At 48.9% G+C, this 27,062-nt stretch overlaps 1 protein-coding gene across 7 annotated transcripts in view; it reads left to right on the top strand.

The window, feature by feature from the left end:
* Positions 1–27,062, top strand: part of DCHS1 (dachsous cadherin-related 1) — a 66,128-nt gene that overhangs the window by 29,420 nt on the left and 9,646 nt on the right. For 6 of the 7 annotated variants that reach the window (XM_061629298.1, XM_061629295.1, XM_061629296.1 and 3 more), the window contains exons 9-20: positions 2,890–3,047; positions 3,182–4,022; positions 5,059–5,298; positions 11,634–11,759; positions 12,742–12,951; positions 13,274–14,137; positions 14,744–14,857; positions 17,277–17,488; positions 17,664–17,818; positions 18,136–18,266; positions 18,790–19,076; positions 25,313–25,451. In XM_061629298.1, the coding sequence (XP_061485282.1) occupies positions 2,890–3,047; positions 3,182–4,022; positions 5,059–5,298; positions 11,634–11,759; positions 12,742–12,951; positions 13,274–14,137; positions 14,744–14,857; positions 17,277–17,488; positions 17,664–17,818; positions 18,136–18,266; positions 18,790–19,076; positions 25,313–25,451 (3,477 nt within the window). The remainder of the gene's footprint in view (positions 1–2,889; positions 3,048–3,181; positions 4,023–5,058; positions 5,299–11,633; positions 11,760–12,741; positions 12,952–13,273; positions 14,138–14,743; positions 14,858–17,276; positions 17,489–17,663; positions 17,819–18,135; positions 18,267–18,789; positions 19,077–25,312; positions 25,452–27,062) is intronic. The other variant, XM_061629294.1, reaches the window with a different exon arrangement.

Raw genomic sequence — 27,062 nt, 5'->3', positions numbered from 1 at the left:
AGGAGAGCTTTGTGCATACCATGGACTGCAAAAAAGACAAATAATTGGGTGTTAGAACAAATTAAACCAGAACTATCACTAGAAGCTAAAATGATGAAACTGAGGTTATCATACTTTGGACACATAATGAGAAGATATGATTCACCAGAAAAGACAATAATGCTGGGAAAAACAGAAGGGGGTAGAAAAAGAGGAAGGCCGAACAAGAGATGGATTGATTCAATAAAGGAAGGCACAGACCTGAACTTACAAGATCTGAACAGGGTGGTTCAGACAGATGCTCTTGGAGATCACTGATTCATAGGGTCACCATAAGTCGTAATCGACTTGAAGGTACATAACAACAACAAATAATAGGAATCATGGGGAGCTTGGGTGAGGGCAGAAAAAAGAACATGGATCCCCACGAAAGACAGGTGGGAAATTTTTTACCCCTCATCAAGGACCCCATTACCCCAAGGTCCATTGGTGTTGGTGGACTTCTGCATCTCCCCCTCCACCGATTTTTGGATATACACCCTCTTCTGCCTGAGAGATCTGTCTCTCCATTCGCTTGCATGGCAAAGGTATGGTAGTATAAATTCCAAGTGAGGACCTTATTGCCCCAAGAGTTGTTGGGGGGAGGGGAGGTTTCTGCCTCCTCCATGGAGATCTCTCCATTGACTTGCATAGGGGAAGGGATAGATCCACATGAAAAACAAAGTGTTTTTAAGCCCTCCTTCAAATTACTGTGATCGGGGTGCACTGGGAAAATAATTCGCTGTAATTAAAAGCTATCTATCCATCAACATGAAAAATCACCTCACCCTACCACCCGTCCCCTGTCGAGCGCTGGGTGTTTCTCAGTCAGTATTGTTTGGTCTCTCAGGGCATCGGCAAGGGGGACAGTTGTACATTTTTTGGACAATGGAGACTAACGGAGTCACTTAGAAGCTTCAGAACTCCATAATCCAACTAGAAGTACCTTGTTGGCAAAATCTGACTTGGAAATGTGAGAACTTCCTTTGAATCACCCTGATTCACCTCATAATTTGGGGTATACACAGAGTGAACTGTGCACCCCATGCTACATATTACCTTCAGTGTCAGAGGTGGTGTGTCTCTCAATACCAGATTCTAGGGGCCATGAGCAGTAGAGTCCTGGGCACTCAGAGGCCCTAGTTTTGAGCTTCCCAGAGGCACCCGTTGTGAGAACTGGATGCTGGGTTAGGTGGGCCCACGTTGGCCTGACCCAGCTGCTGCAAGGCTCTTCTTACAAACTAAAAGTCTGTGATTGTGGCTGAGTGAGGTCAGGGCTGTCCCAGGCACAGATCTTGAGTCCTCCCTAGAAATGGATCTCCCAATATGTTACTTCCTCTTGGGGGGAAAAAAACCCACTGCCAGTGCCCCCAATTTGAGGAGCAGATTTAACCCTTCCCCTCTATGCCAATGCCCCAATTCAATCACTCCTCACCTCCAGCTGCTCTTAGCAGCACAGAGCAAAACATGCAAGGACACGCAATCCACCCTCCTCAGTGGCTAAGTGCCGCTGGGGGCGGGGGATGTGCATCAGGGAATCAAACGGGGGGGAGTAAAGTAAAGAGTTAAAAGCCTCTTCACCACAATCACAGCCTCAGTCATAATTAACACACAGAGATACCCCCCTTTGCAACTGCTTTTTGTAAAAGAAAAAGAAGGTGGGAGATCCGGCCACAGATCTCTCAGATTATATTTGTTATTATTTATTAAACTTATTTGTCACTTGTTACTTCAAATGTCTCTAAGTGACGTACATTTAAAAATATGTCCACTTTATACCACAGGGTGAAAAAGAAAAACCATGTAAAGCATTAACATTTTCATACAACCCCCCACAACAGCCATAGGAAACTTTGGTAGCACACTAACAATAAAACAGAATCAATTCAGTCCATCAAAGTCCTGGGAAAAAAGGTATGTCTTTACCTGGTGCTGAAAAGATGTCAGTGAAGGCACCAGGCAGGTCTCACTAAATGCATATGAAGGAGGAATGAGGACACAAAGGCTCAGGATGTGAGCCAAACCTCTCCCTCTCCCTCTCGTAAGATAAATAAAGGCAAAGCTGAGAGCCTACTTGCAGATGAAGATGCCCAGGGCTCACGGGGTCAGCAAGTATTTAAACTTCAGATATGTAAGGTCCAAAGATGTGGGTTTTGCTCCTATCCTTACAGGATTACATATGTAACATAGAAAGAGTTAGGAAACTGTCTCTTTGCATTTTTCCCCTGGCAGGACTAATAGGCATTAAAGAAGCCTTTTGAATGTGGTGGATCTCTGAGAAGGGAGGGCAGGTGGACAGTTGTTTCTAGCTGGGAAAGCCATTCACATTCGGCAAAAGCCAGCCATACCCTGACCGTATAAGTTCATTGCCGTCTAATCCACATTCCTGAGACAACCAACTGGCTCCTCCTCGCTTACCCCCCCACCTGGGTAGATTAGAACATGCCTGCTGAGTGGCTCGTAGCAGACCAGACGCCCCCATTCCAGTGGGTGTGTTTACACAGACCTTCTTCAGCAGCAGTAAAATACCTGCTTCCGTAGTGCTAGCGCAGTGTGGAAGGAAAGCATGTATGATTGTAGGTACCTCTGTAGATACTGAGATGAAGCCCTTTGCTGCTGCAGTTGCTGCTGGGATCAGGGGCTGCTCTTGGAAAGGATCTGCATGAAACATACCCTGAGATTCCATCCTGCCTCTCCCTGGCACCAGGGCAGCCTGGGCTCGCCCTGTGAGCCCCTCTCCCTGTCCTCTCCCACCTAGCAGGTTCCAGGGTGTGGTAGAGGGGCTGGTCTCCACCCCATGTGTTGCCTCTGCGTCCTGTTGGCTGCCCCACTCTTCCCTCGCTCAACATGCCTTCCTCTGTCTCCGGGCAGGGGCCTGGGCAGAACGCTTCTCCCTGCACGTGGCCACAGGCGAGCTGCGCACAGCCACCAAACTGTGCCAAGCAGACAGGGGCGAATACACTTTCACAGTGACCGCAAGTGACCGAGGTGCCGCTCCCCGGAGCGCGACAGCAGCTGTACGCATCCAGGTACAAGCCCCTGGCTTCCCCCAATGACCCCTTGGCCTTCCCCAGCATGCCTTGGACCTGCCTTTGCCACCCATTGCATCCCTGTGAGCACCCCCCCGCCACGTGACCTCCCCGCTCTCTCCTCTCCTCTGCAGGTGGTGTCCGCAGCTCGCCTGCTGCCCCGCCCGGATACCACAGTGCTGACACTTTATCCCACAGAGGGCCTGCAGCCCGGCTGTCTCGTTGGCTCAGTGGCTCCTCCACGGGAACCACTTCCTCATGGGCAGGTGACCTACATGCTGGTGGGAAGCAGCAGTGGGGATGGCCTTTTTGTAGTAGATGCAAACACCGGAGACATCTATGTGGCCCAGGAGCTGGACTATGAAGCTGGGATGAAGCACACCCTTCAAGTGAGCGTGGAAGATGTCCTGCAAGGCTACCCCAGCCAGCGCCTGGTACTGGTTGAGATCCATGTCCAGGATAGCAATGACCATGTGCCCACCTGGCCCCAGGATCCTGTCACTGTGGTGGTGTCAGAGGGTGCCACCCCTGGCATATCCCTCTTCACCTTCCATGCGCTGGATGGGGACGGTCCTGGCCCCAATAGCCAACTGCGCTACAGCCTCTTGCGCCAGGAGACAGCAGGCAGTCCCTTCCAGCTGGATGCACCCAGTGGAGAACTGAGCCTGCAGGGAACGCTAGACCGTGAAACCCAGTCAGCCTACCGGCTGGTTGTCCAAGCCACAGACCAGGCTCACAACATCAGCCAGCGGCACTCGGCAGCTGTCACTGTGCATGTCTTCATCATGGATGAGAATGACAACGTGCCTGAATTCTGCTCTCCATCAACTGTCTATGTTCCTGAGGACCAGCCCACTGGCTTCCTGCTGCTCCAGGTGGTGGCGAGGGATCGTGACCTGGGTGAGAACGGGCGTATCAGCTACACGCTGCGAGCAGGAAACGCTGATGGACGATTCCACCTCAGTCCCAGCACAGGTAAGGAGGGGTGGGTGGGGAGTAAGCAGGCAGCCTTGTGTTGCAGGGAAGAGGATTTATCCAGCATCACACTGTGCAAGCAGAGGACTCGGGATCTAGCATCCTCAAAGCACATCAAGATGTAATGGATGCTCTTAAGTATCAACAGCAGTCACCACTAGAGACTTTTCTGCAGGGGAAGTGGGCCTGTGTTTCCTCACCTTTTGCATGTTCTGCTGTTTTGCTTGTTTGGACAGCTGTGCACTATGTGGAGAGGCTGGCAGAGTCCTTCTTAAGTATTTAATACTGCCCCATGGGCAGAGGATCGTAGCATTGCATCACTTGCAGATTTTCTGGGCTCAGCCTTGTGTCCCCCCAAAGGATTGCTGCCCTTTTGGTGGTGCCCCTTGGGCCGCCACCCTCCAAGAGTATCTCCTTATAAGGGTCCAAACCAGGGGGCAGGGCAGAACAGGTGGGAAAGCGCCGTATTTCGATGGGTCTGAAACATTCCTACCTGAAACAGTGTCAATACAATTATTGATTAAGAAGACATCTTTTAATTGTTTAACCTTTCAATAATTAGTCACAAGTTCTTTGATAATAACTTTGATAACAAGTTCTTGCCTTACCCGTCTCTGAATTGGAATTAATCCCAGAACCTTTTATATAAGTATACCATCTTATATAAAAAATAAAACTCGTATTCGTTCTACTTGCAGCCTGACAAATATGTTTATTACTGGAATAACACCAGCCAGAAACTGAAAGAAAAAAAATATCTAAGGGCAGAGTCTTACTCCAGCCCATAACAATCCATTCTAAATGTATCCCTGTAATGATCAGATTACTACTAACCCCTTTTGCAGGTCTTTACATAGACATGGGAAGTCCAGGGCACTTGCAGAATGCAAGAAACTTTCATAGAATGATAGAATCGTAGAGTTGGAAGGGGCCTATTAGGCCATCAAGCCCAACCCCCTGCTCAATGCAGGAAACCAAGTTAAGACTTTCTTGCATTATCCCTTGCTCAAATGTCAGCCTCTTGTTCTCCTCCCAGGGGCGTTGTCTATCATGAGGGCACTGGACCGGGAGGAAGTGTTCCAGCATAACCTGACCGTGGTCGCCACAGATCACGGGTCACCACGGCGCTCTGCCACCCAGCTACTGTTGGTGCATGTGCTTGATGTGAACGACGAGACACCTGCCTTTGAGAGAAGCAATTATGAAGCCACTGTGGCTGAGAACCTGCCCCCTGGTGTTCCAGTGCTGCAGCTGCAAGCCACTGACCATGACCTAGGTAAGAGTCTGATCCTCTGCCTGAATCTATGGTACTCCCCAGCATAATCCAGAGCAGAGGTAGAAAGGGTGGAGAGGCATCTCTGGCCAGACAGTGAGGCTACAAAGAGAGGAGAGGGGCAAGCTGTGCCCTTATTGTGTCCTGAACATGTACAGTTTGGGGCTGAGGCCACCTGCCATGTTTGAAACTGGAGACCACCAGAGGCCTGGTCATCTTTCAGCAGGGAACCTTTTGTAGTGAGCCCGTGCGCTGTAGTGGTTGAAGGGATGGACTTGGCCCATGGACACTTTGGGCCAGCCAGTCAGGTCCTCTCAGCCTAGCCTACATCACAAGATGATTGTTAGAATAAAATGGTGAAAATCCTTGTACACCTTGGATGAAAAGAAGGATGCAAATGCAAATGCAAATCCAGCTGAGAAGAGCAGCTAAGTGAGCCATAGTCCAACTCCAGCTAAATTCCCAGAACAAGTGGGAGGAAATAGCACAGTTTGGTATCAGGTTTACCACTGAACTGTGGCAAGCCTAGCTGTGCCCCCCCACTGGCATAACTGGGGCCTTCCTGTCATTGTCTCTTCCTCCCCCACACACATTCCCTGCCTTGAGCATGTCCTCTTGCTCATCCTCACCCCGCAACCCCTAATGTTCTCTATACCTCCTTATATTTTCTCCACAATGCTGTGATTGTGTTGGAACAGAAAGCTGCAAGGCATTTTTAAAGTAATAGTTGTGTGTGCAAATGGATACCCACTCCTGCCTTTTGGGCACCCAAAGGACACAAATTGATGTGGGGGGTGTGTGAGAGAGAAAACCTCATTTGCAGAAAGATGCTGTTTTACTGCAAAATATAATTTAATCAATGAACCAAGTGTCCAAGTCACTCACATTTGAACGCTTCAGGTTATCAATATTGTCCTTTAGATGAAAAATGCCCTAGAAGCTTTATGAGCTATGGCTGCCTGGTGGACTTTTGGGAGGAAAGGGTTGTTTGTCCCAGAGAGGGAGCCGTATCAGAGTCAGAAGAGCAGAGTCCAACACCGCTTTCATCCATAAAGATGGGCAGACTATAGAGCTACTCGTGCCATCTTTCAGCCACTGGGGGAGGGGGAGGAAACATCACTTGCTGGTTCAGCAGTAGCAGTAGCAGCAGCAGCAGCAGCAGATCTGGCCCATAACTCTCTCATGGCCGGGGCGGGGCGTATATGTGTCTCTGGGTCGGATGCCTCTTGCATGGCCACCCTCCCAAGCTGTAAGGCATTGTTTGTTTGACTAATGAGTGATTATCTAAGCTGTGAAAGGTTGACCACTCCACTCCCTGTGTGGTTGCCTTTGCCTTTTTGGTTAGGTTTACTTTCTATGATATGGGAAGGGGAATTTTGTATATGCACAGAAGCCAGGCCTTAATTCCTACAAAAAGTGTTAGGGCTCAAAAGTTTAAAGCTGCCTGAAGACATGCCATCTGCCCTAGAAATCCTATTGCTTAATTTGATCTAATGTGTAGGTCTATGGCTATAGTAGGAGCCCAGGGCAGCAAACAAAAACACTAAAAACACTATACAACATCTTAAAAACAAACATTAAAATATATTAAAACAAAGCATCTTTAAAAACACCTTTTTAAAAAAAAGCTTTAAAAACATCTTAAAAAGCAATTCCAGCACAGATGCAGGCTGGGATAAGGTCTCTACTTAAAAGGCTTGTTGAAAGAGGAAGGTCTTCAGTAGGCACCAAAAAGATAACAGAGATGACATATGTCTAATATTTAAGGGGAGGGAATTCCACAGGGTAGGTGCCACTACACTAAAGGTCCACTTCCTATGTTGTGTGGAACGGACCTCCTGATAAGACGGTATCTGCAGGAGGCCCTCACCTGCAGAACCCAGTGATCGACGGTATATCAGGGGTAAGATGATCTTTCAGGTGTCCTGGTCCCTAGCTGTGTAGGGCTTTGTACACCAAAACCAGAACCTTGAACTTAGCCCGGTACCTAACGGGCAGCCAGTGCAATTCTTTCAGCAGTGGGATGATATGTTGGTGGTACTCTGCCCCAGTAAGCAGTCATGCCACCTCATTTTGCATCAGCTACAGCTTCCGGACCAACCTTAAGGGCAGCCCCACATAGAGTGCATTACAGTAATCCAACCAGGAGACTACCAGTGCATGGACAACTGTCAGGCTATCCCAGTCTAGAAATCGCTGCAGCTGTCTTATCAGCCGAAGCTGATAAAAGGCATTCCTAGTCACTGAAGTCACCTGGGCCTCTAGCGATAAAGATGGATGCAGCAGCACCCCCAGACTATGAACCTGCTCTTTCAGAGGGAGTACGACCCCATCCAAAGCAGGCAACTGACCAATTATCTGAACTTGGGAACCACCAACCCACAGCGCCTCCATCTTGCTAGGATTCAAACTCAGTTTATTGGCCCTCATCCATCCCACCACCAAGTTCAGGCACTGGTCCAGGGCTTGCAGGGCCTCTCCTGATTCTGATGTTACAGAGAAATAGAGCTGGGTATCATCAGCATTCTGCTGACACCTCAACCCAAATCTCCTGATGACCACTCCCAAGGGCTTCATAGAGATGTTAAACAGCATGGGGGACAAGATGGTACCCTGCAGCTCCCCACAGCACAACTGCCAGGGGGCCAAAAGACAGTCACCCAATGCTATTCTCTGAAAACGACCTTGGAGATAGGATTAGAACCACTGTAAAACAGTGCCTCCAATACCCATCTCAGCAAGTTGGCCCTGAAGGATACCATGGTCAATGGTATCAAAAGCCGCTGAGAGATCAAGTAAGACTAAGAGGGTTGCACTCCCCCTGTACTTCTCCCAATAAAGGTCATCCATCAGGGCGACCAAGGCCGATTCAGTCCCATAACCAGGCCTGAACCCAGAGTGGAATGGGTCAAGATAATCTGTTTAATCCAAGAGTGACTGGGCGGCAGTTGTCATAAACCTATGGGTCCAGGGTGGGCTTTTTCAGGAGTGGTAGGATCAGTGCCTCTTTCAGGGTGGCTGGAACTACTCTCTCAGGCAACAACGTGTTGACCACACTCTGGATCCACTCGGTCAACCCCTCTCGGCAAGCTTTAATAAACCAAGAAGGGCAAGGGTCAAGAGGTCATGTTGCAGTTTGCATCATCACAAGCACCTTGTCCATGTCATGGGGCATAATTAAATGAAACTGATCCCAAGAAGTTGCAGTAGACGTTGCACTGGACATCTCACTGGGGACTACAGTAGATGTGGATGGGGCATCAAGATTGCTTTGGAGGCAAAGTGCCTTGCAAACAATTCACAGTGGGCCTCCGAAGGGTCTAAAACTCCGTTTCCTGGAGTTGATGTCAACAGACCCCTGACAATATGGAAAAGCTCCAGTGGATGACTACTTGAGGATGCAATGGTGGCAGAGAAGTGGGCTTTCTTCGCCGCACTCACCGCCACACAGTAGGCATGGTTATGTTTTACTCATGCCTGATAAGCCTCACAGCACATCTTTCACCACATTGTTCTCCAGGACTGAAATCCAGCACAAATTAATCCCATACACGTTCTGAGAAAATTGATATACTTTCTGTGTGAATGTGTGAAAACCACCTTGGCAGAAAGATAAAACATTTATGTTTTACTACAAAATATAAAGAAAGACTGAGGAAGGAACTGGCAAAACCACCCCATATATACGGTCTGCCTAGTAAACGTCGCAAGACATCACCCTAAGAGTTGGAAACGACTCGCACTATAAGTGCGGGGACACCTTTACCTTTTACAAAATATAAAAACACAATAACAAATACTTTCTTTTCAGCCCTGTCTAATTCCAGAACACTTCTTTTGTGATCTTAAAGTTCTGGCATTAGAGGATTCAGTCTTTTTTTAAAAAAATGTGTGCTATGCATGCAATAAAATATGGAGGAGGTTCAGAGGAGCGCAATGAGGATGATCAGGGGACTGGAAACAAAGCCCTATGAGGAGAGACTGAAAGAACTGGGCATGTTTAGCCTGGAGAAGAGAAAACTGAGGGGAGATATGATAGCGCTGTTCAAGTGCATGAAAAGTTGCCACAATGAGGAGAGCTGGGATCTCTTCTCGATCCTTCCAGAGTGCTTGTTGTTGTTGTTGTTATGTGCCTTCAAGTCGATTATGACTTATGGCGACCCTATGAATTAGCAATCTCCAAGAGCATCTGTCATGAACCACCTGCTCAGATCTTGTAAGTTCAGGTCTGTGGCTTCCTTTATGGAATCAATCCATCTCTTGTTTGGCCTTCCTCTTTTTCTACTCCCTGCTGTTTCCCAGCATTATTGTCTTTTCTAGTGAATCATATCTTCTCAAATCATTACTGGTTTCTGCTAAGAGTATGGTATCGTCTGCATATCTTAAATTATTGATGTTTCTCCCTCCAATTTTCACACCTCCTTCATCATGGTCCAATCCTGCTTTCCGCATGATATGTTCTGCGTACAGATTAAACAAATGGGGTGATAAAATACAACCCTGTCTCACACCTTTTCCGATGGGGAACCAATCATTTCTCCATATTCTGTCCTTACAGTAGCCTCTTGTCTAGAGTATAGGTTGCGCATCAGGACAATCAGATGCTGTGGCACCCCCATTTCTTTTAAAGCATTCCATAGTTTTTCATGATCTACGCAGTCAAAGGCTTTGCTGTAGTCTATAAAGCACAGGGTGATTTTCTTCTGCTCCATCCCATTATCCAACGTAAGTTTGCGATATGATCTCTGGTGCCTCTTCCCTTTCTAAATCCAGCTTGGACGTCTGGCATTTCTCGCTCCATATATGGTAAGAGCCTTTGTTGTAGAATCTTGAGCATTACTTTACTTGCATGGATTATTAAGGCAATAGTTCGGTAATTACTGCATTTTCTGGGATCCCCTTTCTTTGGAGTGGGATATATATTGAATGCTTCCAGTCTGTGAGCCATTGTTCAGTTTTCCATATTTCTTGACAATTTTTTGTCAAAATTTGGACAGATTCAGTGTTAGTAGCTTGTAGCAACTCTATTGGTATGCCGTCTATTTCTGGTGACTTGTTTCTTCCAAGAATTTTAAGAGCAGCTTTCACCTCGCATTCTAAAATTTCTGGTTCTTCATCATATGGTTCCTCCGTGAATGAATCTGTCATCCTCTCATCTCTTTTATAGAGTTCTTCAGTATATTGCTTCCCTCTTCCTTTCCTATCCAGAGTGCAGGACACGGAGTAATGGGCTCAAGTTGCAGGAAGCCAGATTTCGGCTGAACATCAGGAAAAACTTGCTAATTGTTATAGCAGTATGACAATGAAACCAATGACCTAGGAAGGTGGTGGCCTTCCCAACACTGGAGGCTTTCAAGAGGCAGCTGGACAGCCACCTGTCGGGAATGCTTTGATTTGGATTCCTGCATTGATCAGGGGATTGGACTCAATGACCTTATAGGCCCCTTCCAACTCTATGATTGTATTCTACTCTGCTCTATGCAGTTTTTTAAATGCCCCCTTTTAAGTTACTGCAGACCAAAAATAACAATAATCCCCAAATATATTTTATAATACCAGACCAGTTGTATTTTAACCAATTTTTCTAAGTTCTGAAATTAAAGTTTTAGAGATTATTAGTATTATTATTTTGCTTTTTAATTCATGTATTTACTGGTGGGTGGGCAGGCTAGTAAGAATTTTGCTAAGCTAGTAACTTGTGTAAATGTGTTGCAAGGCTGTATTTACTCATTTTTTATATAGTTTGAACCACTTTCGCCTCAATCCAAATGCCAGGGCTTGTACATAGTAGAGAGGTTTCTACTTGCAAGCCATTGGAATGAAAAAACGGACACCCAGTAACAATTCCTTAAAAACAAAGCCCTGGGGAGCTGCCATTGTCCATGTCATGCTGGTCTTGAGTGCCGTGCCTATAAAGTCCGATTTAAACCTGTCATGCCTATGAAACCTTCCCTGTCCAGAGTTCCATGTGCCCAATCGCTGTTGCGTTGCCACTGGGTGCTGGTTTCTGCAGGTGCAACCTTGGTATGCTAGTGTGGCCCTCGCCTAAATTGCTACTACACTGTCACTGTACTTGCAGGCAAGACCACTCAGCCTGCTTGTCTTTGCCGAGGTAGATTCTTACGTGTGCTCTGTTGAAATGGGACTTCATCCGGCCAGGGTAAATGGGTGGGCCTGTGAGGGGTCAGATGTGTGTGGCTGGAGTTTGCACCTCGAGCAGAATGCCAAGGGGGTTGTGTCTGCACGGCTGCATTTGTCAGGAGGGGCAGCTCTGACACCCTAGCCCTGTGCCTGGGAGGAGGGGCTCCTTGCTCAGGCTCACTCTTCTCTCTCTCTAGGGGCCAATGGGCAGGTGTCATATGGTGGTATCTCTGGGGATGACTTCTCCATCGACTCCCACACAGGCCTGATCAGCACCCGGCGCGCCTTAGACCACGAGACGTGTGCAGAGCACTTGCTGACAGGTAATGGGCCCTGTGGGGGCAGGGCAGCAGGGAGTCCTGGTGAGAGGCTCACAAGCCAGTGGCTACTTCTCTTCCCAAGACAGGCTCAGACACCTTCTGTCTTGGAGGGCATGTTGGAGCTAGCACCACACGGGGACAGGATTCAGCACTGGGTCCAACATTCGGTCAGCTGAGACTCCCCACCTTCCTACCTTCAAGAGCAACTGCAGAGCTCCCCAATTTTGACCAGAGCTCTAGTGTGGAGGAGGGAGGTCTAACCCTTTGCCCCCATGCATATTTCTTGAAATGGATCCCCCCAACATGTCTCCCCCTTGCAGCTAATAGTAGTTTGGGGGATGCAATTTAAGGTGAGGTAACAACACAAGTGCAAAAAGTTAAACCTCTTCCCTCTGCGTCATGCAGCCCTCTGCCCCCTTGCCCTCAGCTGCTGCTTAAGATCTTCAGCGGAGGCACCTTCTCCGTGTCCCTTTGTCAGGGGAAGTGCATAACGTGTCCAGAAGGGTGCAGGGGTGGGGGGTCTTTGTGTCTCAGGAAGGAGCATGGCTGGCACTGGGAGCACCAGATAAAACCTTATGGTCCCCAACGTTTAAAAATTTCAGTTGGTGTTTGTATTTATTTATTAAATGTGTATCCTGGTACAAATTTGTACAAATACAATGCATTTGTATTGTACTAAATTTGTATTTTTAGTCTACTCAGCGTGTTTTGAACTGCCTCTGTATGTTTACAGTGAAGTTGCTTTGCTATACTCTTGTCTTTCTGGCATGAGTACTTGATTTGTGCCTCTTGTATTCCACCCTGGTATAAACAGAGGCAAAGGGCAGTATAAATAACACATTCAATCTATAAAGTGCAAGGCATGCCCAGCCCAGTATTGAGGGCCCTCCTGGTTTTTTTAAAAATGCAGTTCATCTCCTCCTTCCCTTCCTTCCAAAGGAGCCTGTAGCCTGATGTCTTCGTACTCCCTTCCTCCCCCCCACAGTGTATGCACGGGACAGGGGTCTGCCCCCACGCCAAGCGAAGGTGACAGTGCGTGTCCTGGTGGCCGATGAGAATGACCACGCCCCGGCCTTCCCGAGTGATGCTTGTTCCTTGGAGGTACCTGAGAACCAGAGCCAAGTGGAGCTTATCACTCTGCGTGCCACAGACCGTGACACAGGGGACAATGGGCGCCTCTCTTACCATTTGGCAGGTGAATAACCCCCGGGAGAGAGGGGGTGCTGAACACTCTTAGAAAGGCCAGGCAGAGCAGAGGGCAGGGCAGGAGGGACAAAACGTAGCGGAATGAAAAGTGTGTTTTTCTGCAGTTGAGAGATGGGGCTCCCTCTCCCCTTTCCTTTCAGAGTGGCTTCATGCAGCCATAGTTTCCAACCCTGAAACCATGTTAAGTCTTGGAAATCAGTTTGCGAACAACATGTTCAGCACAGTTCAGTCAGTGTGGGTTTCCAGCATTTGGGGATTGCAGCAATGTGCTAGTCTAGGAAAGCTTTGTTCTTTTCTTGTCCTCCCTGCAGCTGGAGACCCCAAGGAAGATTTTACCTTGAACCCCATTTCAGGCAAGTTGTCCACCGCACGAGGACTAGATCGGGAGCATGTGGCCAGCTATGTGCTAACTGTCGAGGCCTGTGACCATGGTTCTCCCCCTCGCTGTGCCAGCCTGGCAATCCACGTGCACGTGCTGGATCTGAACGACAATGCCCCTCGCTTTGTGCAAGAGGACTATGCGGCCGAGGTGCCTGAGGACTTGCCTGTGGGTGCCCTGGTGCTGCTGCTGGACGCCCTAGATCTGGACGAAGGTGCCAACAGCCACGTGTCATACTTCCTGGCGAATGAGTCGCTGGGGACCTTCCAGGTGGAGCCAGAGACAGGCCGCCTCACCAGCACCCAGCCACTGGACCGAGAGCGTCGGGCAAGCTACCGCTTCCTGGCCCTGGCGGTGGATTCCTCTCCCTTGAAGCCCCAGAGTGCCTCAGTGCAGATCACGGTCACTGTCCATGACGTCAATGACCATGTCCCTGCCTTCCCACTCAGCCCCCTTGTTGTCACCCTGCCCCGCAACACGCCGCCCAAACGGGTGGTGGCCACGCTGCGCGCAGAAGACCACGACGCTGGAGCCAATGCCTCCCTCCTCTACCGCTTTGCCACCCCCACACTGGCCTTTGCCATCAACACCTACACGGGGGCCATCCAGCTGCTGCAGCCCTTGGGGGGCCTCAGCCCACGCCAGCGAACCTTATTTGTGATGGCCAGCGACCTGGGACAGCCCCCACTCTCCTCCACGGGCGTGGTTGTAATTCACCTGCAGGATGAGGGCTTCCGGGGAGTGCGATTTCCCCGCAGCACCAGTGACGTCATGCTGCCTGAGAATGCTGCACCAGGTATTTGCCAAGGATGACTGGCCAGTCTGCACTCAGGCAAGGTGGTAGCAGCAGAATGGGGGGTGGGCAGTCTTGTTTGCCCCATCCCGTAAATCCAGCACCACCAGCCTGGGGGCAAGTTAAGCTATGGAAAGAAATGGAGCACCACGCCTTCCGTATGGATTCCTGCAACGGGACTCTCCTTCCCGAAGTCTTGTTGTCAGCAGGATCCACTCCTCCTTCATCCTGCAACCTCAGTGGCCAGTCCACGTGAGCAGCCCCTCCCTCCCTCCCAGCCTTAAGCGGGGCTGCCTGCCTGGCAGTTGTACCTCTAGCAGTGCATGCTGGGTGCTTGGCTTTGGGCTTGTGGGGAGAAGAGATCTGGTTGCAGTTGAGACCCAGACACCTTCTCAGGCTGAGGGATGGACAGTCACCGGTGCAGGAGGGTGTTTGCCCCAGGGAAGCCAGGCACAAAGGCGTCCTCCTCCTGCAGTACTGAGAACCCCTCGGCCTTCCTGCTGCAGGGCTGACAGCCCGCTCCGCACTCTGCTGAGCATTCATTCCCTGCAGTGCTTGAGCAGGGGACCCCGTGGCACCACTGACGGATGACTCTGTGTCTCCCTCCAGGCACCACCGTGGTGAGCATCCCGGCCACACACTCAGCTGGCTCCTCAGGGCACATTGCGTACAGCATCGTCAGTGGCAACGAGAAGGGCGCTTTCCGCATCCAGCCCAGCTCAGGTACAGTGCTGTGACGATGTGATGGGAGCACTTGATAAGGGAGGCGTGGCTCACGGTGTGGGAAAAGCCTGGTACAGTGTCCAGGCAACTTGCTCTCTTGTTCCCAAATTGCCTTATCTGTGGTTTAAAGGACCACAGAATACCTGTTTGTTTCTGCATGTTTGGAAGTCTGCCTAATTTTGCCACTTTTGTCTGCTTGGGTTTGTATGTTCTTACTGTGGGAGTTTAACTGTGTTTCAGGAATATATCCATGTTTGTATAGTTCTAAGCACTCTGCATGCACCTGTGGATGTAAACAACTAACTCAACCTGCTTGCTTAATGGCTGGGTGGGAGGCCCCTTCTCCTGAGACAATCCTGGGGAATGGTTGCCTGTCAAAGGAAACCCTGTGGGGCTTGATTAGCCAATGGTCAGGCAGAGCCCTATATGGCTCACTTATTACAAGTGGAACCTGGTGGTGAAGGGGTTGTTCCCCCTAGGCCTTCTAGAGTGCCAGCCTCTACCATGGAGGGTTCATTGAGCTGTTATGGCTAACAGATGTTGATGTAGCCAGAGAGAATTTGAGGGAACATGTGGCAGTACGTTAGTTCTCCTCACCCCACTCCCGCACCTTCATGGGTGCTGAAACTTCACCTTGCCCAGAGAAATCTCCATGTTCTGTGCTTCCTCCCTCCCCTGCCACACCATTGACTGTCTCTGCCACTGATAGGGAAGTGCACATAACGTGGGGTGACCTTGGGCTGTAAAAGGTTAGGATTGCTACAAGGCACGAGGGGAATCATAGAACAGTAGAGTTGGATGGGGCCTATAAGGCCATCAAGCCCAACTCCCTGGAAGGAGAGGGGCAAGGGCTTCGCATAGAACGTATCTATTCCTGCAATAAATTCCAGTTGTGATTCAAAGCCATCTAAGGTTGTGGCCATCATCACATTCTTTGGTAATTAATTCCAAAAGGTTGTTAGGGTTTGTGTGATGCCCAACCCTCAATTTCCCTTTTTTAACTGGAGATGGTGCCGGGGAGGGGGCATTCTCTGCCAGGGTTCCTCCCAGCTTGACCTCCCTGCTCGAGCCTGCAGTTCTGCCCCATGCCTGGGAGTCAGGGGTCTGCTGCTGTCACCCTTGTCCTGCTTCCTGCTTATGGCTCCTGGCTAGTCACTTTGTACAGATCACTCCTCAATGAATTTGTCTAATACTTTTTAAAAAGCACATCCAAGCTGGTAGCCATGAATTCTACAGGTTAATTATGCATTACTTGAAGAAACACTTACTTTGTCTGTCCTGAGCTTCAGCTTGATCCAGAGCAGGGCCTTTTAATTGGTGTTCATGAAGATTTGTGCTCATCATGATATGCAGTGGTGATGGTTATATCATAGAATAGCAGAGTTGGAAGGGGCCTATAAGGCCATCAAGTCCAACCCCCTGCTCAATGCAGGAATCCAAATCAAAGCATTCCCGACAGATGGCTGTCCAGCTGCCTCTTGAAGGCCTCGTGTCGGAGAGCCCACTACCTCTCTAGGTAATTAGTTCCATTGTTGTATGGCTCCAACACTTAGGAAGTTTTTCCTGATGTTTAGTCGAAATCTGGCTTCCCTCACAATACTGTTTGTGCCTGCAAATGTTTTGGGGTGGACATACTGCTTTGTTTCCAATCAGTGCATGTCCCATAACTTCATGCTGAAATTTTTAAACTTTTCATTCCACAAATATTCTGGGGGTTGGTTTATTTTTTGGTCCCACTGTTGTTGCACTATAATGCAAGGGTTCGCCTCTAGAGAGCAAAAATGCAATAATGCTTGGATAGATTTGCAGAACAATTCATAAAGTGGAATGATGTGTGGACAGTCCGCTGTAAATGTTGAAGGGGCAGGGCAGGGTTAGGGCAGCTTCCTCCCTTCCTCTTGCATTATCCCTCCCTCTCCTTGGAGCCTGGGGAGGGGCACTTCTCCTGCCCCCTCCTTGGACAGGTCCTGCTCCAGGGTGCAGCCTTTGCTGCGATCACTTTTCCAGCCTGGATGTCACTGGGCCATTGTCTGCTGCGGTTCTCCCTGCCTCTATGCGGGATTCTCCTTGCCAGGCTGCATTTCCTAGAAGTTGCCAGAGTCACAGCTGCACAGACTCCATAATAGGTTTTAAGAGTTTTGTCCCTTGTTTGCTGCCCTGGGCACCTTCTGGGAGGAAGGGTAGGATAGAAATTTAATTAATAATAATGATGATGAAGAAGAAGAGAGGGAGGGAGGGAAGCCCCAAACGATGCCTCCAAAGGCCTTTATCTGGACAGGGTGAGGATCTTGGCTGTGGGGGATGGGATTATACCCCCGTCCTTCTTCCCATCCACATCCCCCCAGCACAGCTCCTGACTGCGTCAAGAGAGAGCGAAGCTGGCAGCTGATCTTCTCCCTCCTCTTCCCTGTGCTCCCAGGCATGGTGTCTGTGCAGAATCCCAGGAGTCTGGACTTCGAACTGAGCCCTCGCCTGCGACTCGTGCTGCAGGCAGAGTCGGCCTCCTCCTTTGGCTTCATGGCTGTTAACGTCAACCTGCAGGACGTCAACGACAACTGCCCGCGATTCCAGCTGCCCAACTATGTGGCCTTTATCTGGGAGGCCCAGGGCTATGACTCTCCAGTCATCCAGGTGCAAAGGGGCCCCTGTGGCTGGGTTGCTCCCTGGCTGGGCTGCAGGTCACCTGTGTGGAGACAGGAGGGACCTCTAAGGGATGTGGGGAGAGGAGGGCCTGGAACATGTGACCTGGCGGGGGGGGATAGCTCCAAGTGGTTGTGGAACTCTCCTCAGTGTCTTCTTGTGGCAGGTTGTGGCAGATGACTTGGATCAGGGTCCCAACGGCCAGGTGACCTACATGATCAACCAGACATTCCCCATGAATGGGCTGTACCACATCAATGCCCAGACAGGAGCGATCACCACAGCAGCTATTCTGGACAGGGAGATTTGGGCCCAGACGCGGTGAGTGAGCCCACCTTGTCCCACACACCCTTCGGAGCTGCCTTTGCCATTGAGACAACAAGCCTTCTAAGTGGTGACTTTTGTCCCAGCTGGTATCTGAATTGTTGCGTACATGCATTTTAAAATGTTGTTTTATATTGCATTTATATATGCAAATGTTTCTGCTGTTTTTATTTATGCAGTTATTCAGTGTATGTTTTTATTGTATCGTAATCAGGGTGCCTGCCATTTCCCAGGCAGACACAGGTTGAGGCTGCCAGTCTGCAATGGCTAACGCAAGTCAGTGCTGAAACCCTGAAATGTTCATGTCCCCACAGGCTGGTGCTGACAGCAATGGACAGAGGAAACCCTCCACTTGTGGGCTCTGCCACCCTTACGGTGCTGGTGATGGATGTCAATGACAACAGCCCTACCATCCCAGCTCCCTGGGAGGTGCGAGTGCCTGAGAGTGAGTAGAGGAAGGAGGGGAGTGCCCTGGTGTGTGGGTGTGAGGGGGAGGAATGACAATGGCAAGGCCATGTCCCCTTTCGTTTACAATTGCCATTTGGTCAGGCCCTTTGTGCAAATGTGAAGTGCTCTCAACAGCCCTCATAAGCATGCACTGAAAGGCAGGGATCAGTCAACTCTAGAAACCTTGTACTAACACTAAAGACACAAGTACCCCTGAGCATGTACAGAGCTTCTTTCTCTTACCATGGACATCCTCAGGCTCTGGGGCAGAGCGCTCCTCCTTTGAGGAGGCTGTGGGCTCTTCCTTTAGGCCTGGTCCTCCCTTGGAGCTCTGACAATGTCCACAAAGAAGCCACGGGCTTTCCATGAGGTGCATCTTCTTCCCAAAGCCCCTCTCCATGAGCCCCCTCAGTATCCTGGGAAGGAGAGGAGACTCTGCCCCCAGTCAGCTTCCAGTGGCTTCTGCACACAGCCTGGGATGCAGCACAGCTCTGACTGGCTTCTCCGCTCCCTCCCCTCAGATGTCCTACTGGGCACCGAGATCGCCATGGCGACGGGCAACGACGTGGACTGCGGGCCTCTGCTCTCCTACACCCTCGTGCCAGACAGCAGCACCACAGGCACCTTCAGCATCCTGCACTATGGAGGGCGCATTACGCTGATGGCCCCCCTGGACTATGAGCAGCGCAGCCGCTACACTCTGACCATACGCGCCTCTGACTCCCAACACGAGGCGGAAGCCAATGTCACTGTGCTGGTGGAAGACGTGAACGACAACCCTCCAGTCTTTGCCCAGGCACTGTATCAGGTACCGAATGTGTGTCCTCTGGCAACTCCACATCAGACTCCTGTCAGACAGTATCTGGAGCTCTGTGAACTTATGCCTTGGTGGTAGTATCCATGGATGTTGCTGTTCCAAAGTGAGATTTGATTTCTGTAGTCTTCCGCCTATATGCATCAAACCATCCTTGTCCTAGAATGGATTGAACTCTACCAGCCTTGAGTCTCTTCTTATGGGAATACCTTTTGTCAGCTGTTTTAATTCTGCTGCAAATGCTTCTGCCTGAGTTCTCCCAATCCAGTATCTTTCAGCTCTGAATATCTCTTCAGCAATCAGAGGACCTCTCTGTTTGTGTTGTAGATTTCGGAGGTTGTATATAAAATGCTGTATCCATGCAGTTAGTCGAAGTACCCTTTTAAACTGACTATATCTTTCTACTGCTAGGACAGGGGGTGGCATGTCCTCAGAGTTGCAGCTGGTTTGCACAGCCATCTGAAGACTTGTTTTGAGATCTGGATCTTCTTTTATGGAACTTTCTTCTGACAAAGTGCACTGTGGCCATTCATCTTCAGACAGTGATAACCAGTAGGGCCCCTTCCACCAAAGGTGACATTTTCTGAGGTCCTCAATATGTTGCCCTCTGATAGGGAGATCAGCTGGATTCTCATTTCCTGCACAATGAGACCAACTTAGAGGGTCAGTTAAACCTTGAATCTCAGTCACTGGATTGGCTACAAAAGGCTTCCACTGCCTTGCAGTGCTACGAATCCAGTGGAGGGTGATTCTACACCTTCCATTTTTAGCACAGTTTTCAGGTAATTCGCCAGTCTTGCTCCAATCAATGCTCCCATTAATTCAAGTTGTGGAAGTGTCACTCTTTTTAGTGGAGCTACTCTTGCTTTGGAAGTTATCAAACTCACACCTGTCTCTCCATTTTCTGTTACATACCGAAGGTAAATTACTGCACTGTACGCCCTTTCGCTGGCATCACAAAATGTATGTAGCTGTACCTTTGATAGTGCACTCAAAGTACCCTGAAAATACCATCTTGGAATGTTTAGTTCTTGCAAACGTGGTAGCTCAAGACACCATTGGTTCCACTTGAGGGTTAGATCATGAGGTAATTCCTCATCCCATTCAAGACCTTGTTCCCACAGTTCTTGGAACAAACATTTCACTCTGATAACAAATGGTGACAAGAATCCAATTGGATCATATATACATGCTGTTGCTTGTAGCACAAAACGTTCAGTATTTCTTCTACCTATCATGAATTCTAACAGGTTATGAATCTCAAATATGAACTCATCTGCCTCAGTTTTCCAGGTCAGGCCTAAGACCTTTAATGATGAAAGTTCTAACGTTTGTTCTTCCAACTCTACATTGGATTCATTCTCCTTGTTCTGCCAGAATGATTGCAGTTCCTTAGAATTGGTAGTCCACTTCCGGAGGTCCATTCCTGTGGTTGAAAGCAATTCTCTGGCCTTCATGGCAATACTAGCAGCTTTCTCTGTGCTGTTAGCTCCGGCTATGAAATCATCAACTTATAGGCATTCATCAAGCATCTGGCAGATATCTGGATGTTCCTTCTGATATTGTTTTAAATGATGTCTTATGGTAGCAGCAAGCAAAAAGAGGCTGGGGGATTCACCAAATAACACTCGTGTCATTCTTAGGATTTTTAGTTCTGGTTCTTGATCAAAGTCTGGAGGTTCTTTCATCCACAAAAATCTTACTGCATCTCGATCTTCACTTGCTACTGATATCTGAAGAAAAGCCTTTGCAATGTCTGCAGTGAAAGCTACCTTGTATTGGCGGAACCTGATTAGAATGCCAAACAAATATGGGTTCAGATTGGGTCCAGTTAGTAAACAATCATTAAGTGAAGGACACCCCCTTTCACGGGATGAGGCATCAAACTACTCTCAGTTTTGTGGTAGCCTTATCCTCCCGGATGACTGCATGATGAGGAAGATAGTAGACCACCTTGCCCATCTCAAGTGCAGAACTATGGGTGACTTCTTCCGCTATGCCTTTCTGAAGGTGCTCTTCGATGACACTGCTGTACCTCTTAAAGAGCAGCGCATCAGTTCTGAACTTCCTAGCTAACTGTTTGAATCTTCTCTTGGCTACAAGGAAGTTTTCTGGTAAGTCAGGTTGATCTGACTTCCAGGGTAATTTTACTTCATATCTTCCTTCCTTGTATTTTATGGAAGTTTCAAATCTTTGGAGCATCTCTTTGTCACACTTCGTCTTCCCCTCCACCTTCTCCATTATGCCAATTGATTCTAGTTCCCAGAAGGCTCTCAGCTGTCTGGAGATGAGGGATTCTTCCTCTGCTATGACTTCCAGTACTCCGGCCTCTGTGGTACTGGTGCCTATGAAGGTTGTAGTGGGACCCTGAACAGCCCATCCAAACATAGTCTCAAGTGCCACCAGTTCATTTCCAAGTCGTTCCACTCGGCCTGTCACTGCCTTCCAGTAATAATCTCCTCCAATCAACATTCTAGCTCCGGCCCCTGGTCTTCTTTGGGAGAGATTGCATCTGCCAGCTGGAGGCCTCTTGTTTCTAATTCTTGGTGCAGGCCATCTCCTGGGACTCTTATCATGGCGCTGCATACTTGTGGTGTTTCCTGGGCCTCCAATCTTTTCTCTTTTCCCCCAGAGGCCTTGCAAGGTGACCTTAACTCTCCATCTTTTGGTAGTCACTGGTGTCTTTACTCCAAATGAGTGGATAGTTAGGGTCTCTTCCCCTACTACTGGGAGCTTTAATGCCTTGGAGATGTCTTCTCGTATAAATGTTCTTTGGCTTCATCCATCTAGTAGACAGTGCACAGTTTTCTTCCCAGCAGTCCATGTGGCTGTAGCTTGTACAGTTTGCAGTAATACTGTGTTCGGTAACTTTAAGTGCACTGCAGATGGAGCTACTGATGACATAACAGTGTCATCAGGAGTGGTCTTGTTGGCGGGGTTCTCCTTTACTTCTTGAGAACAAATGGACTTATGATGGTGTTTTCCACAACTAGAACAAACAATTTCTTTTGCCTTGCAGGATTTGGCCATGTGTCTTGCCCCCAGACATATGAAGCATCGGCCTTGTTTCTTTAGCTTCTCCTTTCTTTCTATGAGTGTCAGAGCTGAACAGTCAGCTGCCCTGTGGTCAGGAGCATTGCAGAATATGCAGAGTGCTTCTGGAGTTGTATTCAGTGCTACAGCAGATGGTGCAGAGACCAATCTTTTCTTCTGCTCTGGATAAGGTCGTACTGACTTCTGGCTATACTTGATGGGAGTATCACTCTCCTGTGATTTAGCTGCAATTTTAGTCAGGACTGAAGTAAGCTCTCGACTCTCAATTTCCCTTTGTAGGAACTTCAGGAATTCTGGTACCTTCCATTCATCACTATTATCCCTACTGCAGCTGAACTCCAGTGCTATATCTTCAGGAATTAATTTCATCAGTATAGGAAACAATAGACTCCCATAGATATCAGAGACAACCCCCATGGACTCCAAACTGCATACTTGAGTCTCACAGGCATCATAGAGGTGGCGTAAAGCTAAGATGTCAGTCGACCTTTTTACTGGGTTCAGGCTTAGCAGTTTGTTCATGTGGGCATTAATAATCAAATCCTTGCGCCCAAATCTTTCCCTCAGAATTTTCACAGCTGCATCATAATTTGCCTCTGATAGTGGCATACCAGCAATTGCCCTGGCTGCTGCCCCACCTAGGAAAGATTTTAGGTAATTAAACTTATCCACCTTTGTCAGCCTGGTGTTCTTGTGAATGGAGGTTTCATATTGGCTCCAAAATCCCTGCCAGCAGCTAATGTCCCCATAAAATCTTTCAGTCATCAGCTTGGGGAGCTTGACCATCAGTGGCTGTGGATCTGCCCTTGTTGCTGAAGAGGGACTTCTTGCATCTTCAGTGTTAATCGCTCGCATTGCATGAGTTTTCCCAGCTATAATGCGGTCTTTATAGCCCTGTGCTGTTTCCACCTCTTTCTCTAATTCATCTAGATCAGTTATCCCAGATTCTATGTCTTGGTCAAGCCTATTTAGAATCTCTTCCTTTGCTGTAAGCTGATTTAAGCTTTCCTCAAGCACAGCCACATCTACATCAGTTTTCTGTATTTCACATTCTACCTTTTGTAACAGTTTTGTTGTCAGTGTTCTAGTTACAGCCCTCTTGTGCCTTTGCCTTTCCAAAGCCTCAGCCATGTCCCCTTGTTCCTTCTGACCTTACTGTGCAGTCTGTCTTCTTCTCTTTAAATCTTTCCTTCCCGGGTTTCAGCACCAAAATATTTGCAACAGCTAAGATCTTCTTAACAGGAAAAAATGGTTCTTGGAAGCTTGACTTCTTTAACTTTGATTATATTTATTAATTTACACACTTGGCTTGCAACAACACTAAACTCTGCTTCTACAAAATATGAGGAAAAGGAAGGGAATAATAGAGAAAAAAGCAGGGAAACCTAGTTGCTTTCGCTTCTCATAATATTCAATAAGGGTTACAAAAAAAGATACCCCCTTTAGGCCTCTCTATGTGTTACACACAAACCATTCCCCTTAAAGAGACAACAAACAGTTTCAACAGCTATACCAGCTGTTTAAAAGGCCATTAGAAAAACATAATCTGGGCAGTGGAATTTTGCTGCAATTCCACACCAACAGAATATGGCCCAGGGCACAGAATTCAGCTTCTGGAGCATCTTCATTCACCATCTTAATTTTCAAGCCTAGCTGCAAATTGTTACAATGCTGTTTTAGTTTTAAATGTTTAAATATTGGTTTTGATTTTTTTATTATTATTGTTTATTAAATTTATATAGCTACCCATAGTTAAATATTCCTGGGTGTTATACAAGCAAAACAATGCTTATATATACAATATGTCATAATTAAACTCAGCAACAAAAGACAAAGGAGTGATGACCACTGACTTGGATGGCTTCAAAAGGAGATTGGACAAATTGATGAGAAAAAGGCTATTGGTGCCTACTAGCCCTGATGACTATGTTCTGCCTCTCCTGTCAGAGGCAGCAGGTTGCTGGGGCTCACAAGTGGGGAAGAGTTGCTGCTGTTGTGTTCAGGTCCTGCTTGTGGGTTTTCCAGAAGTGGCATTTGGTTGGCCACTGAGAGAACAGGCTGGGGCTAAACTAGGTGTGCCCCCTTTGGCCTGATCCAGCTACTGCAAAGCTCTTCTGATGTTCTTAATACAAGACAGCAAAAACTTTTGCTTCAACAGAGTTGGCATAAAACAGTCCAGATTTAACACACAATTTAGAAACCTGGTTGGTTGAAAAGGTCTTCACTTGGCACTAAAAAGCCCCCAGAGAAGGTGCCAGACAAGCCTCTGCAGGGAGGCCATTCCCTAGTTAGAGCACCACCACCAAGTCGGCCCTCTCTTGGTGATGCTTCATGTTAATGATTCGGGCATGCTTTAATTTGGATTCCTGCACTGAGCAGGGAGCTGGATTTGATGACCTTATAGGCCCCTTCCAGCTTTATGATTCAATGATTCTAATCCTTAAAATAAAATAGAATAAAATAAAATAAAATAAAATAAAATAAATAGCACAGGCTTGAAAGTGGATGGCCACTGACTCCAGGGGGCACCATAGCGCAGTGGCAGAACGCCTGCCTTGCATACAGAAGGTCCCAGGTTCAATCCCAGTGGCATCTCCAGGCGGGGCTGGGAGGCTCCCTGCCTGACACACTGGAGAGCCCCTGCCAGTCAGTGCAGACAATACTGAGCTAGATGGACCATTGAGTCTGACTCAGTATAAGGCAGCTCTTCCTGAGCACTTTCGTCTGAAAGCCAGAGTGGTGTTTTTTGTTTCTGAGTAAGATTGTTCAGTTACAGGATGAACCCCCCAAATGTCTTGCAGGAGTGGAGTCAAGGGTGCAGAATAGCAAAAACTGAACAATAAACTGTGCCAAATATGAGCAATTGTTGCAAATGTGATTCGTTTACACAGGTGGCACCATTCAGCTCTGCTTAGCGCAGCATCTGAATCGGTCGTGTGGGACACAAGAGATCAGGCCTCCCTGGACATTATCATCACGTCCAGCTTCTACACCTCAATAAGCCCCCCTTTGCTGTCCCAAAGCTTTGCAAGGGCGCTCAAGAGGTTTGGGCCATGGAGTGCCTCTGGGAGATGGGTGCTTCATGCTCACAGGTTTGCCCCACAGCCTCTCTGCGGAATGTGTCTGATGGTAAAGAAATGCCAAGGAATGACAAGTTCCTCTCTGATCTCTCCTAGGTAATGCTGCCAGAAAACACCCGAGCTGGCAGCCCCATCCTGACCCTCAGCGCCACAGACCTGGACTCTGGCTCCAACGGGGCAGTCACTTACCAGCTGGCCAGGCCAAGCCACATCGTGTCCATCCATAGCAGCAACGGTACAAGGGCGGGAGTGGGCAGTGAATTCTTTCCAGAGAGAGGGCCAGTTTTGTTATAGCCCCTGCTGGAAGGGGGTGGGCGGAGAAGAATGAAGCGGAGGAAGGGGACTTAGAGTGGGATGTTTGAGCAGGGGAGGGGCCGAGCAGGGAGGGGGACTCAGAAGGCCCCCCAGCTCTGGACAGTCCAACCCAGCAGCTCCAGATACCCCTGTGGAGAGTCAGCCTGGCCAGGCCGTTGTTTCCCAGCCTGATGCTTCCCTCTCCCTGCGCCCGCGTCGCCAGCAGACAGCCCTCCTCCCTCGGAGGGGGAAGAAGGGGCTGTGATGGAGGCTCCGCCTTTGCCTCATACCAGGAGGCAAATGCTGTGGGAGATTCAACAGACACAGTTGAGGTGGAGACTTTGCTTGCATGTGCGCTCCCAACAGTGACAATTGGCACACACAAGCAGGCTGCCCGCCCAACCTTACTTAAGCCAAGGGGGGGAGTAGTTACTGAGTCAACATCTTAGTGCCGCAAAGTTGTGCCTAGTTAGTCCTAGGGAGATGCTGAGTTCTTAAGCCGTAGGTAGATTCATGAAGCGCACTGAACTGAACCTGTCTCTTACTATAATAAAAGAAAAAACCACAGCCGTGTCTGAGTCAGAGTTCTTCAAGTTCAGACAGGACAGTTTGACTTAGCCACTGTCTCCTCCACCCGACAACCCCATGACTGAGGTGGGAGTGAGCGGCAGGACAGGGGAGGACTTTCAGAGAGCCTTCGAGACCATGCTAGCTGAACTCCAGACACTCCAAGCTGAGAGCCAGGCCCTCTGAACAGAGAATCAGACCTTGCACCTGCAAGTGACTCAGCTTGGGAATCAAGTGCCAGTCCTGCAGCAGAGGGTGGCCCCAGCCCAGCCCTGCCAGTGCCTGCCCCTCGCATTAAGACACCCGTGGGGCTGCTCCTGCATTACAGTGGGAAGAGTGAGCAGTTTGCCACGTTCATTGCCTGATGTGAGCTTTACATCTGCATGCGGCAGTCAGACTTTCCCAACGACTCCTTGAAAATGGCCTTCGTCATCAGTCTCCTGGAAGGGGAGGCTGCCCAGTGGCAACACCTCTGTTGCTTCGGAATGTCCCTGTGCTAGCCCAATATGACAACTTTGTTGAGGCCATGGTGGAAATCTTTTGGGACCCCTAGCAGAAGGCCACCCTGGGCCACCAATTGGGAACCCTGCGGCAGGGCAAGAACTCTGTTGGGACTTAAACCAACACCTTTCGTTTCCTGGCCCCAAAGATGGACTGGAATGAGTCCGCTTTGATGTACCTATTTCATAACGGCCTTAGCAGCGAGATCGTTGATGAATTGGCATGAACTCCACCACTGGACACCTTATCAGAGCTCATCCAGCTGTGCCTGCAGATAGACAGCAGACTTGAAGGCCGTCTTCTAGAACCCAAGGCTGAGGCAGCCTGAGCGTTGCCTCCCACACCACTCCTTCGCACGCACTTCTCACCCAGCATGGGAACTGCCACCCAGTTGGGGATGGAGCTCATGCAGATGGGGGGGCATGGCCACGGCTGACTGAGGCAGAGAAAGAGAAGCATCGGAGAGAGGGGCTGCGTCTCTATT

This window comes from Rhineura floridana, chromosome 5 (genome assembly GCF_030035675.1).
Source record: "Rhineura floridana isolate rRhiFlo1 chromosome 5, rRhiFlo1.hap2, whole genome shotgun sequence".
In the NCBI taxonomy this organism is placed as follows: domain Eukaryota; kingdom Metazoa; phylum Chordata; class Lepidosauria; order Squamata; family Rhineuridae; genus Rhineura; species Rhineura floridana.
Note: the sequence above shows the minus strand (reverse complement) of the source record. Positions and strands in the feature narration are given on the sequence as shown.